The sequence below is a fragment of the Capra hircus genome, chromosome 3 (assembly GCF_001704415.2).
Source record: "Capra hircus breed San Clemente chromosome 3, ASM170441v1, whole genome shotgun sequence".
Taxonomy (NCBI): domain Eukaryota; kingdom Metazoa; phylum Chordata; class Mammalia; order Artiodactyla; family Bovidae; genus Capra; species Capra hircus.
This window is the reverse complement of record NC_030810.1, coordinates 86809863-86827097: the sequence shown is the minus strand read 5'-3', so window position 1 is coordinate 86827097 and position 17235 is coordinate 86809863. Positions and strand designations below refer to the sequence as shown.

At 46.4% G+C, this 17235-nt stretch overlaps 2 protein-coding genes across 2 annotated transcripts in view; both read right to left on the bottom strand.

Moving 5' to 3' along the window:
* The window catches only part of LOC102185621 (glutathione S-transferase Mu 1), a 68957-nt gene that overhangs the window by 12508 nt on the left and 39214 nt on the right, over positions 1 to 17235 (bottom strand). Inside the window, exon 8 of the mRNA XM_018045877.1 lies at positions 1580 to 1691. Within this exon, the coding sequence (XP_017901366.1) occupies positions 1602 to 1691 (90 nt within the window). The 3' untranslated portion in view covers positions 1580 to 1601. The remainder of the gene's footprint in view (positions 1 to 1579; positions 1692 to 17235) is intronic.
* On the bottom strand, positions 7576 to 10326 carry LOC100861222 (glutathione S-transferase Mu 1). Its single transcript, XM_018046469.1, has 7 exons — positions 10291 to 10326; positions 9941 to 10016; positions 9434 to 9498; positions 8778 to 8859; positions 8578 to 8678; positions 7828 to 7923; positions 7576 to 7740 (listed from the first exon to the last, which is right to left on the bottom strand). Exons 1-7 carry the CDS (start codon positions 10324 to 10326, stop codon positions 7576 to 7578), a joined length of 621 nt encoding a protein of 206 aa, XP_017901958.1.

Genomic DNA, 17235 nt, shown 5'->3' with positions numbered 1-17235 from the left:
GTGATGTTTCTTAAAAAAAATTATATTGAAGTATAGTTGATTTACAATGGTGTGTTAGTTTCAGGTGTACCACAAAGTGATTCAGTTATACATATACAGGTGTTCACCCTTTTTCAGATCCTCTTCTCATAGATTATCACAAAATATTGAGTAGAGTTCCCTGCACTGTACAGTACGTCCTTACTGGTAATGCATCTTATATATAGTAGTGTGAGGGCTCAGTGTCTTTTGATGTTACTCTGTGATCTGTGATCTGAGGTACAATCTGCACAAGAATAATGTCCTACCTGCCAACTGTCCTCTTTGCAGGCAGAAGTTTATTTCAAAATTAGGGGAATAGAACATAGGTTGGACTGTGGTTTCTTTTCCTTGTTGAAAGGCTACTACAAAGTAGTGGATATAGGTAATTAATGAGAGGAACTTTAAAAAACAAATAAATTTTGTAAGTTAATACACAAAGTTCGTATACTACAAAAAACGTATTTAAAAATAGAGCTTCCCAGGTGGCTCAGTGGTAACAAATCCGCCTGTCAATGCAGGGGGCACAGGAGACTCAGGTTTGGTCCCAGGGTCAGGAAGACCCCCTGGAGAAGGGAATAGCAGCCCACTCCAGAATCCTTGCCTGGAGAATCCCATGGACAGAGAATCCCGGCAGGCTAGATCCAAAGGGTTGCAAACAGTTGGATACAACTGAAGCAACTTAGCATGCATGCACACATACATGCATGTTGTAAGAACACAGATGAAGGGTATCTAAAGCAGGGTAAGCTTCCATGAAAGGGTGACAAGCAAATCCACGAGGATCCCACACCATCAGTAGACTACTCAGACCCCTTCCCCAGCACCCGAGAGCCCCCTGAACCATGACACAAAATACTGCAAGCTGACAGGAGGCAGCCCATGAATGATGAATTAAAGAGGGAACCAGACATAGAAGGGCTCCCCTTCTGCAGAGATCTGATGCTAAGACACAGAGGTACATGAAGCGGAGATAGAAATGAACAAGCAATCATATAACCTACTCATCCCCAACAGTCTACCCCACTCCATCCCCCCACACACCCATACCTATCCATGGAGCCCCGCAGTGGACAAGAGGGGAAAATAGACACCCCCACACACCCAACACACTCAGTCATGACTCCAGGAAGCCCTGAGAGAATAAGACAAGACACAGCAGGTGTGATAAAGCTTTACTGGGCATCAGCCAGGCTGGGCAGGAACCACACTGGGAAGCAGGGCCTGCACACCAGGCCAGGTCTGGTCTTCAGGGCAGCGCTGGGAGCTCAGAGCAGAGCCCCGTGGGCCAGGGGTCTGGCTGGGCTGCTCACAGCAGAAGTAATCATGGAAGGGAAGGACAGTCTGGGTGGCTTTAGTGCAGGAGGGATAATGTGCAGTGGGGGAGGAACTTTGCTCAAAAATAGTGGGAAACTGGATCTTTAAAGTAGGGATGGAAAGGGGTGTGGGAGGGGGATAAGGGGGCCAAGAAGCCATCTAGAGTGAACAGAAGGAAAAAGAAAAAGACAGATGGTTCCACGGGCAGGAGGTCCACCTGCTCTCCAAGGCACTGGCTCCTCACACCCATCTCCTGGTTGCAGGCACTACTTGTTGCCCCACACGGCAAGCTTCAGGAACAGAGGGCTTGGGAGGAAGCGGCTGGACTTCATGTAGCCAGAGATCTTCTTCAGGCCCTGAGGGTGGGAAAAAGAACACCAGGCCTCCTGCTGCCCCAGTGGAACCCAGGCAGCTCTCCCCAAGTTTGGGACCTGGGGTACAGCCCTTCCATGTGGGAGTCAAATGTTGGGGCAAAAGATAAGTCTTCTGGGGTCCCCAGCTCTGGGAAGTTATCTCTTCCAATTTCCTGTAATTCATCTGACATCCAGACTCACCACATACAGAGACTCTATACTGTATTAAATGGTGCTGTATATCCATTAGACATTATAACATAGGTTCAGAATCTCTTCACGACTCCCCTGCAAGATGGGTTCCACTGAGATCATTTATCAGAAGGGAAACTGAGGCACTCAGAAGATAAGCACCTCCCTCATGATCATACCACACGTAAGCAATATGGCTAGAATGTAGCCTGCTTGCTCTCCCTCTCCATTCTGAGTCTCTCTGCTGTACCCCCTTCCCCACAGCTGAAAACAAGGAGGCTCACTCATCAGCCACTTACACAGTTAAGTGACCCACAGGGCAGTTGCCCACCAATAGTGCCTGCAAGGGAATTCAGGATGGGAAAAAACAAGATGAAACTTTCTGTGTTTTGGATACATGGTCCCTAGATGGTTAAGATGCATAAGCTCCAGAAAGAATGAAGTGGCTGGGCCAAAGCAGAAACAATGCTCAGTTCTGGATGCATCTGGTAGTAAATGCAAAGTCTGATGCTTTTAAGAATAATACTGCATAGGAACCAGGAACGATAGGTCCATGAATCAAGGTAAATTGGTTGTGGTCAAGCAGGAGATGGCAAGATTAAACATCATCTTAGGAATCGGTGAAATAAAATGGATGGAAAAGGGAGAATTTAGTTCAGAGGACCATTATATCTACTACTGTGGCGAGGAATCCCTTAGAAGAAATGGAACAGCCCTTATAGTCAACAAGATTCCAAAATGCAGTACTTGGGTGCGATCTCAAAAACGACAGAATGATTTTGGTTCATTTCAAGACAGACCATTCAACATCACAGTAATCCAAATCTATTGCCCACCCCCTCACCCCCGCTGATGCCAAAGAAGCTGAAGTTGATTAGTTCTATGAAGACCTACAACACCTTCTAGAACTAACATCAAAACCAAACGGTCTTTTTTCATCATCAGGAATAGGAATGGAAAACTGTGAAGTCAAGAGATACCTGAATAACAGGCAAGTTAGACCTTGAAGTACATAAATGAAGCAGGGCAAAGGCTAACAGTATTTTCTCAAGAGAACAAGCTGGTCATAGTAAACACCCTTTTCTAACAAACCAAGAGACAACTCTACACAAGGACATCACCAGATGGCCAATACCAAAATCCGACTGATTATGTTCTTTGCAGTCAAAGATGGAGAAGCTCTACACAGTCAGTAAAAACAAAACTTGGAACTTAGTGTGGCTCAGACCATCAGCTCCTTATTGCAAAATTTAGGCTTAAATTGAAGAATGTAGGGGAAACCACTAGGCCATTCAGGTAGCACCTAAATCCATTCCCTGATAATTATACAGTGGAGGTGATTAATAGATTCAAAAGATTAGGTCTGGTAGACAGAGCGCCTGAAGAACATGGATGGCAGTTTATAACATTGGACAAGAGGCAGTGACCAAAATCATCTGAAAGAAAAAGAAATGCAAGGAGGCAAAGCGGTTGTCTGAGGAGGTTTTACAAATAGCTGAGGAAAAAGGAGAAGTGAAAGGCAAAGGAGAAAGGGACAGATATACTCAACTGATATTGGAGAAGGAAATGGCAACACACTCCAGTATTCTTGCCTGGAGAATCCCAGGGACGGGGGAGCCTGGTGGGCTGCCATCTCTGGGGTCGCACAGAGTTGGACACGACTGAAGCGACTTAGCAGCAGCAGCAGAGAATAGCAAGATCTATTAAATGAGATAAGGCCTTCTTAAATGAACAATGCAAAGTAGAGGAAAACAACAGAATGGGAAAGACTATAGATCTCTTCAAGAAAATTGGAGAGATCAAGGGAACATTTTATGCAAGGAAGGGTACAATAAAAGACAGAAACAGTAAGGACATAACAGAAGCAGAAGAGATTAAGAAGAGATGGCAAGAATACACTGAAGAACTACACAAAAAAGGTTTTAATGACCCAGATAACCACAATGGTGTGGCCACTCACCTACAGCCAGACATCCTGGAGTGTGAAGTCAAGTGGGCCTTAGGAAACTTTACATGAACAAAGCTAGCGGAGGTGACAGACATCCACCTGAGCTATTGAAAACCCTTAAAGATGATGCTGTTAAAGTGCTGCACTCAATATGTCAATAAATTTGGGAAACTGATCAGTGGCCACAAGACTGGAGGAGGTCAATTTTCATTCCAATCCCAAAATAGGGCAATGCCAAAGAATGTTCAAACTACTGTACAATTGCACTTATTTCACATACTAGCAAGGTTATGCTCAAAATCCTTCATGCTAGACTTCAACAGTATGTGAACCAAGAACTTCCAGATGTAAAAGCTGTCTAGAAAAGGCAGAGATCAAACTGCCAACATTTGCTGGACCATGGAAAAAGCAAGGGGGTTCCAGACGGACATCCACTTCTGCTTCATTGATTGTGCAGATCACAACAAACTGTGGAAAATTCTTAAAAGAAATGGAAATACTAAACCACTTATCTATCACCCGAGAAACCTGTATGTAGGAGTTAGAACTTTAGATGGAACAACAGACTGGTTCAAAACTGGGAGAGGAGTAAGACAAGACTACATACTGTCAGCCTGCTTATTTAACTTACATGCAGAGTACATCATGCGAAATGCTGGCCTGGATGAATGACAAGATAGAATCAAGATTGCCGGGAGAAACATCAGCAACCTCAGATAAGGAGATGATACCACTCTAATGGCAGAAAGTGAAGAGGAACTAAAGAGCCTCTTGATGAGGGTGAAAGAGAGAGTGAAAAAGCTGGCTTGAAACTCAACATTCCAAAAAATAAGACTATGGCATCCAGTTCCATTGCTTCATGGCAAACAGAAGGGGAAAACACGGAAGCGGTGACAGATTTTACTTTCCTGGGCTCCAAAATCACTGTGTACAGTGACTGAAGCCATGAAATTAGAAGATGTTTGCTTCTTGAAGGGCTTCCCTGGTGGCTTAGATGGTAAAGAATTCGCCTAATGTGGGAGACCTGGGTTCAGTTCCTGGGTTGGGAAGATTCCCTGGAGAAGGGAAAGGCTACCCACTCCAGTATTCTTGCCTGGATAATTTTATGGACAAAGGAGCCTGGCAGGCTACAGTCCATGGGGTCACAGAGAGTCAGACACAACTGAGTGACTTTCACTTTCAGTTGCTCCTTGGAAAGAAAGCTATGACAAACCTAGACAGCATATTAAAAAACAAAGACATCACTTTGCAACAAAGGTCTGTTTGGTCAAAGCTATGGTTTTTCCAGTAGTCATATATGGATGTGAGAGTTGGACCATAAAGAAGGCTCATCGCCAAAGAATTGATATTTTTGAATTGTGGTGCTGGAGAAGACTCTTGAGAGTCCCTTGACCTGCAAGGAGATCAAAGCAGTCAATCCTAAAGGAAATCAACCTTGAGTATTCATTGGAAGGACTGATGCTTAAGCTGAAGATCCAATACTTTGGCTACCTGATAGGAAGAACTGACTCATTGGAAAAGACCTTGATGCTGGGAAAGATGGAGGGCAAGATAACAGGGCAACAGAGGATGAGAAGGTTGGACGGCATCATCAACTCAATGGACATGAGTTCAAGCAAACTCCAGGAGATGGTGAAGGACAGGGAGGCCTGGTGTATAGCAGTTCATGGGATTGCAAAGAGTCAGACACAACTAAGCAACTGAACAACACTGTTCTTAAATTGTGAGGGTGTTTTTTTCCAATTGACATCTGGTCTAAGAGTATTTGTTCTTCTCATTCTCCAAAATTATTCTCATTCTCAGAAAAGGCTACTAGTTGCAAGGGTTTCCACAAAGAGATAGGCCCTAGAAAAACAAAAGTGCTCAGAAAGTGCCCAAGTAACTTGCAGAAGAGACCACATTTCACCCAATTATTCAGGAAAACATGGATGAAATATGATATAAGGGTTGAAGCAACAAGACTAGGCTAGGCCAGACTCTGATTTTTCCACTTAAAAGACATAGACCAATTGCTTGGACTGGGACCTGAGCCCACTCTCACTGGCCCTCAACCTACCTCATCCTCAGTCCTGCTAAAGCCAGCCCAGCAACACTCAAGTGTACCTGTGCACCATCTTCCCAAGACAGACAGTGCCCAAGAGTGCCCAGGACTCTAAGATCCAGGGCTGCCTGTGCCCCACAGCCCAGGGCCCAACAAAGGCCACATACTGCAGGCCACATCTGTCCCCATCCTCCCTGCTGGGCAGTCACCCCAGCTCTTGCAAAATTCTCAAAGCACTAAGGCTTGGACCAGAACTAGAGCTGATGAGAACTAGCTGAGAAAGCAGATTTCATGATAGACATGGGCATACAAAACAGACTGTAGACTGAAAAACCTCTTGGATAAGAGCTTCAAATTCCCATATCTGTCACAAAGCAGACTCTGTTGCTTTCCAGTTGGGTGAATGATGAGCTGGGAGGTGAGGTCAGGCTGTGCTCCTCCAGCCCTAAGGTGGCTCCATCCACACCACACAGCTCAGGGTTCCTATAGTTCTCCAGCTACACTGAGCCCCAGACACAGGGCACCAGGATTGTGTGACTTCTGTATCCCACTGTGCCTGACACAGTGTCTCATACAGGGGAGAGGATCAGATCAGTGAATGTGACTTAAAATGAAAATACTAACCCATCTTTCAGACAGAATCTGGAGTAACAGGAAGGAAGACAGGATAGGAGATGAGGAGGAAAGGAAAGCACCCACCAAATGAGGAGTCAAGATCAAATCCTTGCACAGGACATCTATATTACGTTAGCAGAAATGTTATGTTAGTCACTCAGTCATATCCGACTCTTTGGGACCCCACAGACTGTAGCCCACGCAGGCTCCTCTGTCCATGGAATTATCCAGGCAATACTGGAGTGGGTAGCCATTCCCTTCTCCAGGGTATCTTCCCAACTAAGGGATCAAACCAGAGTCTCCCACAGTGCAGGCAGATTTTTTACCATCTGAGTCACCAGGGAAGCCACCAACTACAGCTCTGAGAATCTCAGAACAACAGGCAGAGACTCAATTGCTGCAAAGCCCTTTGGAGACGAGGAGAAAATATTGTCTGTGTTTTTAGTCCTTGATATCAATCCTACTGTGTCTCACTCTACTAATGCCAGCTTCATACCATCTCCTCAAGGTTCTGCTTCCCCCACACTTTCCAGAGCTGTCAACACAGTCATGAAAGGGACCTGAGGGTTTTATTCCTCCAGGAAATGAGGAGCCACTGATGCTGCCCATGGAAGTCAGACGCTCTGCCTGGGAGCCCAGCACAGCCTGTTCTGGTTCTGTGACCTGCAGAAACCACTTGTCCTTTCAGGTTGACTCCTTATCTGTAAAATGCAGAGTATAATTTTTCTACCGTGTAGTAATGTTATAAAGGTTAAATTTGACACAATACATGTCATTGCTGAGCAGAGATTATGGCATAAACCAAGTTCTCCATAAATGCTATTCTTCATTGTAGTTCCAACTAGGAAATCATCCAGGCTTCCCAGGTGGCACTAGTGATAAAGAACTCATCTACCAATGAAGGAGATAAAAGAGATGCAGGTTCGACCTTTGGATTGGGAAGATCCCCTGGAGAAGGGCATAGCAACCCACTCCAGTATTCTTGCCTGGATAATCCCATGGACAGAGGAGCCTGGCAGGCTACAGTTTGTAGGGTCATAAAGAGTTGGACATGACTGAAGCAACTTAGCATGCATACACCCAGGAAAGCATCAGGGAAAGGCGGGAGAAGAGACATAAATACTAGGGGGGATCATGGGAATGACCTCAAAACGGGTGAGGAAATCTTTCAGGTTTGGGAATTCATCCAGGCACCGGGGCTCAAATATGCGTTGCAAATCAAGGATGTCATAAGCCAGGAAATCCACATAGGTGAGCTGCAGGAAGACAAAGCATGAATGCGCACCAAACTCTGAACCAGGGAAAAATGACAGCTCTCCCTCCCCCAAAGCCATCCCCCTTACCTTGTTCCCTGCAAACCAACACCTCTTCCCCAGAAAAACTGAGAAGAGCTTCATTCTTCCAGGAATTTCCTTCAAGTAACCAGGTTTCAGTTTCTCCTGAGACACAAAACAGCTGTCACTGCCTTCAGACAGACTCCCTGGCAGACAGCAGGCCTCCCAGGGCTGTGTCTGATTCCAGCTGTCAGGTGAGCAGCCATGTCCACTGACTGCACCTGGGTCAGTGCCCAGGCTGCAATTCAACCACTTGTCTTCATCAGACTCCTCTGGGTACCACCTCCCATCTGCAAGAGGCGATGGGAAGACAAAGGGCGAAACCACACTGTTCATGAACCTGTCACCACTCAGCTCCAGACACCTGACCTGGGTCAGACCAGCAGTGCTGTGAGACCTGGCAAAGCTCGGTCCTCAGACCTCAGGCCAATAAACACTAGAATGACTAGGAAAAAGTCCTACATTCCAGTTTGGGAGTCAGAAATGGTATAGACGCTTGAGCAGTTTCTGGACAGTTGGAGAATCTGATAGGCTGAAAGACACGAGGGAGAGGAATAAAGTCTGACCCCGGGCTGCCTACTAGGCACCTGTGTTTATGCCAGAGATGTTGAGGAAGAGACACTGGGTTAACAATGTAAACACTTGTCTAGGAACTGAATTTCCACCCAGAGGAAGCTGGAGTCTTTCCTAAGATTCTCCAGCGTAGAGGACTGTGTCCAGAGTTTCAAACCCTGTCCAGTCCAATGTGAAACGACTCACAAAGTCAGGGCTGTAGCAGATCCTCGCCATGTGCAAGCGGACATCCATAACCTGGTTCTCCAATAAGTCCACTCGAATCTTCTCCTCCTCTGTCTCCCCACCTGTGGCCACACAACAGAGACTCACCCTCAGCGTCCCACCCCAGTCCAGCCCAGGGCATGGCCACCTGTGCCCCTGCCCCCAACCCCATGCCCACTCACACATGTTGTACTTGCGAGCGATGTGGCGAAGGATGGCATTACTCTGGGTTAGCTTGTGAGTCCCATCAATTAGGTAGGGCAGCTGGAAGAACAGGGCCTGGTCACTTGGGCCACCTGCATCTCCTCCCTTGAGTAACAGCAGAGATGAAATCTGGCACTCACAGAGCCTGGCCCACTGCAGACACTAAATGCTGTTGCTGCTAAGTCGATTCAGTCATGTTCGACTCTGTGCAACCCCATAGACGGCAGCCCACCAGGCTCCCCCGTCCCTGGGATCCTCCAGACAACAACACTGGAGTGGGTTGCCATTTCCCTCTCCAATGCATGAAAATGAAAAGTGAAAGTGAAGTTGCTCAGTTGTGTCCAACTCTTAGCGATCCCATGGACTGCAGCCTACCAGGCTCCTCCATCCATGGGATTTTCCAGGCAACAGTACTGGAGTGGGGGCCATTTCCTTCTCCAGCAGACACTAAATGATATGTTGTAAAATGAAGGGATGAGCTGGGACACAGAGCATCATGGAAAGGCAGAAAACAGAACCAGGAAGCTGAGAGACAGAGCTGAAAGCACCTGTTCCTGAAAACTCTAAACCAGGAAAGGAGATGGATGGAGACACTGTCCACTCCCCCTCCCAGCACCCCAGCCCCTGCACCTACATTGGGGAAGTCCAGGCCCAGCTTGGATTTTTCATTCAGCCACTGGCTTCTGTCATAGTCAGGAGCTGAGAAAAAGAAGATGCAGTGAAACAACCTCCCAGGAATCCAACCCTCCTTTCCAGGGGGACCCAGCAAGGAGTAGAGGCAAGACCCCCCTGAACTGGTGGATCTGGAATCTGAACCACTAATCTCACATGGAGCTTTGAGGGGAAAAACCAGCTTAGAAACTTCTTGAAACTAGGTGAGTAATCCTTACAAAGGGTTTAGGTAAGCACTAAGGGGAGCCTGTGCCAATGGCTGATACAGGACCCAGCTGCGGGCTCTCATATCCTTCCTTGGAGGCCAGTTGCACCCTAAAGGGTTCGGGAAGGGGCAGGTCCCTGCTCCAGATGGGCGGGCTGGAGGGGAGGGCGACAGACGTTAACAACAGGGGTCAGAACATGGGATGCTTGGCACCAAATCAGCATGAGTTGGGCAGAAGTCAGGCCATGACAAGGATGCCATTACCGTCCCCCATTGTGTACTTCTTTTCCTCATAGTTTGAGTCTGTGTACTCCAGGAGCAGGCGGATGGCGTGGGCCAACTGAGAGAGACGGCCAGAGGGAGAGCAGATGTCAGGTCCTAATTGCCTGACTTTCTGTGATCCCACAACCTCAACACCAAGCCCCACCCACCCGCCCGCGCACAAGCCCCGCTTGAGAAAAAAGGGTAGAGGGATAGGACTTTGGGCTTGGCTCCACCAAGCTCTGAAGAGGAATATTCTAGTGAAATCAATCCCCATTGCACAGCATTTCCCACCCCCAACCCGCCCTACCCTGCCGGCCTCCATCCTTCCCGCCTTTGTGACCCCAGCTCACTCCGCGGATGTCCCAGTAACCCAGGATAATGGTCATGGGGCTGGTTTCCGTGCTGAGTGGAAACACTTCACAGGGGCTGGTCTGGAAATTTATCCTCTGACCCGGCGGTAAAGGCGCGGCCGGAAGCACCCGCCCCTCTTCTACGCCCCACCCCCACCCAGCGCGGCCCCCAACTCGGCGAGGCCTTTCCCAGATGCAGCCCTAGGCAAGCGAAAATGAGACCTATTTCCGCCTCAGAGCCGAGGGGTCTCCAGAGACATGGTGTGGGTTCTGAGATGCCAAGAATCCCCGGGTCGGGCTCACCTGGCTCCTGATCCCAGTCAGATCTCTGCTAAGTCGGTGGAGTTGGTGGCACGCTCAGGAAAACAAACCGGAATCAGCAGCAAGGCTCTTCTGCCTTCCCTTCCCTCTCAGGAACCGCTTAGTTTTGCCCTTGGGCTTCAGATATCCCGCGAGCTCTGGGGAGCTCTGACCACTAAGTTTAGGCCAAGAGCAGGTGCCCCTCAAATTGAGTTTAATTGGCACCTGTCACAGGAAGAACAGGACTCCAGGCAGTCCTAAAGCTCCTCAGTCAGTTAACGATCCCTAACAGCCTCAAGTCTTGGAAGAAAATCCTATCACGGGGATAGGAAGAACCACCCAGGTCAAGAAAACTGCCCCAGTGCCTTCCTTCCTATGGAAGACCCAGCCCTTCCCTGCTGTTCTAAGAGTGAAACCGATCAAATGTAAATTAATCAACTAGTTTATGGTTTGGATTGTGAATCTAAATCCAGAACCAGGCCCAGCAAAGAAGACATCAAAGTGCAGTCCAGAAATATCCTAACAGCCAGCTAGATGTCCCTCACATGATACAGTGATGGGGAGAATGGTGGTCACAGAAGGAATGTGACTGAAAGGGGAAGAGCTGTCCTCAGAGTAGTCAGTCTCCTCCCTTGTAGCAGCGAGTTGCCAGAAGGGATGGCAGTCAGGAACCCGAAGGATGGTGTACAGGACCGCAGTCAGAGTGGGCCCAGCACACCCTCAGCTGCCCAGGTCCACAGATTCCAGCCCTCATCCTGCCTCCTGACCCCTGTGTGGTTCTGTGTGTGAGAGGATGGTTCAAGTGTCCTTTGAATTCTCTCTGTGATATAACCTCCAGAAAACCAGCTTCTACTTGTCAGTGTTCTTCTTGGAAGTTTGAAGACTATTTCAAATTTAGGAGAATAGGACATAAGTTGGCCTGTGTTTTCTGTTCTTTGTTTAAAGATTATTACAAATTAGTGGATATATGAAAACAGATGAGAAGAACATTTAAAAACAAATGGGTCTACAAGTTAAAACACAAGGTTGAGGGACTTCCTGGGTGATCCAGTGGCTAAGACTGCATGCTCCCAATGCAAGGAGCCCAGGTTCGATCCCTGGTTGGGGAGCTAGATCCCACATGCCAAAACTAAGGGTTTTACATGCCACAACTTAAAAAAAAAAAGGATCCCACATGCCACAAGAAAGATCAAAGATCCCCTATGCCACAACTAAGACCCAGTGCAGACAAATAAATGAATAAATATTTTTTTAAATAATTCAAGGTTGATGTACTAGAAAAATAAGTTAAACTAGGTAACACTTTGTTTAGATTGAACTAATATGAACCAGGTATTCATAAAAGTTTCAAACCACCAAGGGGTTGAGGATACAGATAGACTTTATCTAATTTGCATTAAATCGCAGAGTGTGCACATCTCTGCTAAGTTAAGAGAGAAGGGAGAGTGTATCAGCAGAGACCAGCAGAGCTCAGTCCCTCTAGGTCCCTCTAGTTCCTACCCTGCAAGTCTTCAGGGCTCAGCTCTGGGTACAGACTCAGGATGTGGCTCAAGTCAGGTAGATACCCTGGTAGGTTTGTCCACAGGGAGATGATGGTGGCCATGCAAACACAAAAGTGCTGGCCCTCTTGAAAATTATATATTTCATAGCACATTAAGGAGTTGCCATTCTGGGTTTTACACATCTTGAGCTTAAAATAGAAACATGACTAGATCCCATGAAGAAAATGGCTGTTTCAAATGAACAAAGAGAAGAATAACTTTTAAAGTAGGTAAAGCTGATACTGTAATATAATGTAATTTATTCATCCGTCCTTCATTCCTTTTATGCAAAAAACAGTCATTGTGATCCTGTCGTATAGTAGCCACGAGAGTAAGACCATCCTGGGTAATGAAGGCTGGAAGTCTTCTGGGAAATACAGGGAGGAATTTTTAAGTATGGGAGAGATTTTCAGTGCTCAAACCCCGAGGGGCACTGAGAGGGAGGGAGGTTGAAGGCAGGAGAAAGAGGCCGTGCCTGCTGGGACAAGGAACTGGGGACACAGGGATGGGCCCCGAGCACAGGCAGCCCCGTCAGGAGGAAGACGTCAGTCCTGCAGGAGGAGGAGGGGGCTGGCAGAGGTGGCTCTCAGACTCGGCCTCCAGGCCCAGGGGTCCCACCAATGGGGGCAGTGGGTGTGTGGAAGGCAGTAGCGGGCAGGGGGACCCGGGAAACTGGAGAGGGGGCTGAAGGGCCTGATGCAGCCAGTGGTTGCCTCGCTGATATTCAGCGTCAGTGTGGCTAGTCTTCTGGATTTACAAGTGCTCTTGTTTGACTGTAACATGTTGACAAGTTCTAATATTTTAGAGAACACTGTTCAGGACATCAAAACATATAGTGTCCAGTATCCAGCCAAGAAGTCCAGCCTCTGGTCTCCTGCATGGCCTTCCATATTCCCTCCAGCTCTACTATTGACCTTTTGAATTCTCTAGTGAGTTAACAGAAACTGCATGTGAAATAGCCTCAGAATACTAAATTATACAGTATAAGTGAGTACAAACAATAGAATTAAAATGTGCCCTACTTATTAATTTTTTTAAGACTTGGAAATAGTCTGTGTAAGCTTAGGATATCCAAGATATAAAGAACAATTTTTAACATGAAAATAACAAAATAAAAAACCCAGTGACAATTAACTGCCAAATTGTGTGTTTGACAAATTTTTACTACTTGCTCATATTATTTTCTATAAGGAAAGACAGATGAACTTGGGTTTCAGAAATTTAGAAAAGGAACCAAGTTCAAGGTGAAAATTATGGAAAATAAACAATGCTAGGAACAAAAATTCCACATTTAAACAAATGTTTATAAAACCCTTAGTTAATTGTCTGAAAACATTAGTAAATCAATATAACAGTAGTCTAACAACAAAACCAAAAATTTTACATGATAGTAAAAATCAGGACTGAGGAAGATACCTAAAAATTAGTCAAACAATTTCTAAAGGTTGGGAAATGTCTCTCAGGTAATGGCTAATTAATGTTACAAACAAATGGAACAAACATACACGCATCAAAACATGTGCTAAAGAAACAAAGATTCTGGATGAATAATAGCATTATAAAGAAAAATAATAACCCAAAAGGACACTTGGTCCTTGGGAATTTTTTTGGTAATTTTTCAAAACTTTCTAAACAGAAATGCAATACAGAAATTGTCACAAACTGTAGACAAGTGTGGCCTGAATACCCTAAAATGACAACACAAGTGAGAACAATTATAAATCACTGTCACTTATGAACCTAAACCCAAACATTAGCAATGACAGCTTAGAGCACAGAGGGTGGTATTTTGGTACAAAAGGCCCCTGTCCTCATAGGGAGCATTTGAGAAACAGAGAGAAGACAGAAGGAGAGGGAGGGGAGAAGGCAGAGAAATCAAGTGTGGAAAGTTAGTATCGGGGTCTACACAAGTTCTTTGTACTTTTAAAAATTTTCTGAAAGTCTGAAATGTCAAAGCGTAAAGAAATTTACCAGATGATCTAGGACATACATGGATATATTATTAATCAAAATAGAAGTTTCATCAAGGAAGACTGACCTTATCAACATGTGGTGCATTCTGATTTTCCTTTCTTCTTTTTTACAAATTTATTTTTATTATTTGTGGACATGTATACACTTCTATATTTATTTACTTATTATTTTATTTACCTCTGGCTGCACTGGGTCTTTGTTGCTGCTAAGGGCTTTCTCTCGTTGCAGAGCTTCTCATTGTGGTGAGCTTCTCCTCGTGGTGGCTTCTCTTGTTGCAGAGTACAGGCTCTAGGAGCACAGGCTTCAGTAGTTGCAGCATCAGGCTCTGTAGTTGTGGCTCTCAGACCCTAGAGTGTGTATGCTTTAGTAGTTGTGGCCCACGGGCTTAGTTGCTTCTCAGCATGTAGAATCTTCCCTGACCAGGGATTGAACCCATGTCCCTGACTGAATAGGCAGATGGATTCTTATTCACTGCACCTCCAAGGAAGTCTGATTTTCCTTTCTTTTTAAATGCTAGCCTCCATTCACTACATTATTTGTCTTCCTTTGGGGCAGGGAGTGATTCTTTCCCTCAGGGGACATTTTCAGTGTCTATGGACACTTGTGATTGTCACGACTGGGAAGTACTATTGGCATCTAATGGGTGAGGTGTTGGGATGCTGCAAAAAACCTCAATATGCATAGGACAGCCCCTCACAATCTAGAAATACGCCATCTAAACTGTCCGAGGTGCTGAGGTTAAGATATTCTAGTCTACGGCCATAGGTCAAAACCTGCAGCTGGTTTTCTTCCTACTGCCCTGGCAGGAGGAGCCAGAGCACCCTCGAGCCTGGTCACAGACTGACAGCAGGAAGGGCTGTCTGCAGGGACGCCCTGAAACAGTCTTGCTCTGGGGGCTGTCTCCGCAGGCACCGGACAGCAGATCAGGACAAGAGCAGGAGAGCGGGGAAGAGAATGTGGTGCTGGGCTGGCAGCTTGGGCCTCCCAGGTGCAGACTGTAGTGTGGGGTTGCTCTGGTTGTTAGACAGTGGGCTCATGCGGAGCTCCCCAAGGTTCATTCCAGGGCTGCAGCGCTGACCTCCGCCAGGACAGTTAATTCTCCAGGAGCTGCTGACATGGCTACACGGGAAGAACTGAATGGATTGTTAAACCGTGTCCACCAAGGGGCTGCGCTGGAAGAAGCACAAGCTGGAATCAAGATTACTGGGAGAAATACAAATAACCTCAGATATGCAGATGACACCACCCTTATGGCAGAAAGTGAAGAGGAATTAAAAAGCCTCTTGATGAAAGTGAAAGAGGAGAGTGAAACAGTTGGCTTAAAGCTCAACATTCAGAAAACGAAGATCATGGCATCTGGTCCCATCACCTCATGGCAAATAGATGGTGAAACAGTGGAAACAGTGTCAGAGTTTATTTTGGGGGGCTCCAAAATCACTGCAGATGGTGACTGCAGCCATGAAATTAAAAGACACTTACTCCTTGGAAGGAAAGTTATGACCAGCCTAGATAGCATATTCAAAAGCAGAGACATTACTTAGCCAACAAAGGTCCGACTAGTCAAGGCTATGGTTTTTCCGGTGGTTATGTATGGATGTGAGAGTTGGACTGTGAAGAAAGCTGAGCGCTGAAGAATTGATGCTTTTGATCTGTGGTGTTGGAGAAGACTCTTGAGAATCCCTTGGACTGCAAGGAGATCCAACCAGTCCATCCTAAAGGAGATCAGTCCTGGGTGTTCTTTGGAAGGACTAATGCTAAAGATGAAATGCCAATACTTTGCCCACCTCATGCAAAGAGTTGACTCATTGGAAAAGACTCTGATGCTGGGAGGGGTTAGGGGCAGGAGGAGAAGGCGACGACAGAGGATGAGATGGCTGGATGGCATCACCAACTCAATGGACATGAGTTTGAGTGAACTCCGGGAGATGGTGATGGACAGGGAGGCCTGGCGTGCTGCAATTCATGGGGTCACAAAGAGTCGGACATGACTGAGCGACTGAACTGAACTGAACCAAGGGGCGAGTTTGGGGGAGGTCTTTGATGTGGCTCTCACAGCACAGCCCTGCTTAGGTGCCCACTAAGACTGGGGGAGCTGGGTCAGGTGGTCATCAGGACACCCCTGTCTGAAAAGCAGTGGCATGCTCAGGAGAAGCCTGAACAGCCATGCTCCCCGCAGCCAGGTGCTGGGGTCCACAGCTCCTGTGACAGTCTAAAGGCCAGCTTCCAGCCCCTGGGCCAGTGGGGTGGCCCTGCAACAGAGGTGGAGCAACCCCATTACACCACAGGTGAAGAGCTGAGATTGACCAGCCAAGTTTCTGGGGGGCCTGCTGGGAACTGACCTGGCCCCAAGGAAAAAGGGAAAAAGTTAAAAGAAAAAAAAAACTGTCCACATGACTGAGAAGGACGTACAGAAAATTCTTACATCCCCTAAGGAAAGGAAAATGAAGAAAAATCCAGAAAGGAAAACATAGAAAATGGACCCCTGTGGCTAATGAGGACCCAAAATAAATGAAGCTAGGCAGTTATGATGGACCTGGATTTCAGTCATGTGCTCTGTTTTCTTAGAAAACCACAAGCAAAATCTACAAGGATGCCTGTTTCTGCGAAGGGTCCTAACTTAAAAAAAAAACAAAAAACAAACCAAAAAAACACCCTAACAGGAAGCTCTGATGACAGCCAGTCATTGAAAACAATCTTGCCATCACTCGGCCAAGATTTGTGACTGCAAGGACCATCCAGTCCCATTACAAGTCTCTCAAACTATGGTTTCTGTGTTTTTTGTTTTTGTTTACAAAAATTACTCACTCCCTCTCCCTGCGCCCCGCCTCCCAACATATTTTCCATTCCAGCCAAAGACTGAATATCCTCAGTTTGCAAACCTTGAGAATAAAGCTGTCCTTTTGCTTCAAGATATCCCTGATTTTTCTCTGGGGGCTATTTCTATTAAGGATGACACTGGCAACTCACGATGTCTAGACCAGGATCCTCTCTGTTTTTAACACCCTCATAGGGTGAATATGTTGAATATGTCAGCACCTAATGACTGCCACACACATGGATATCAGCAATGGAAGTAACATAGAAACAGCTCCTTCTCCATATTTTACGTACTACTCAAGGCCTCCTAGAG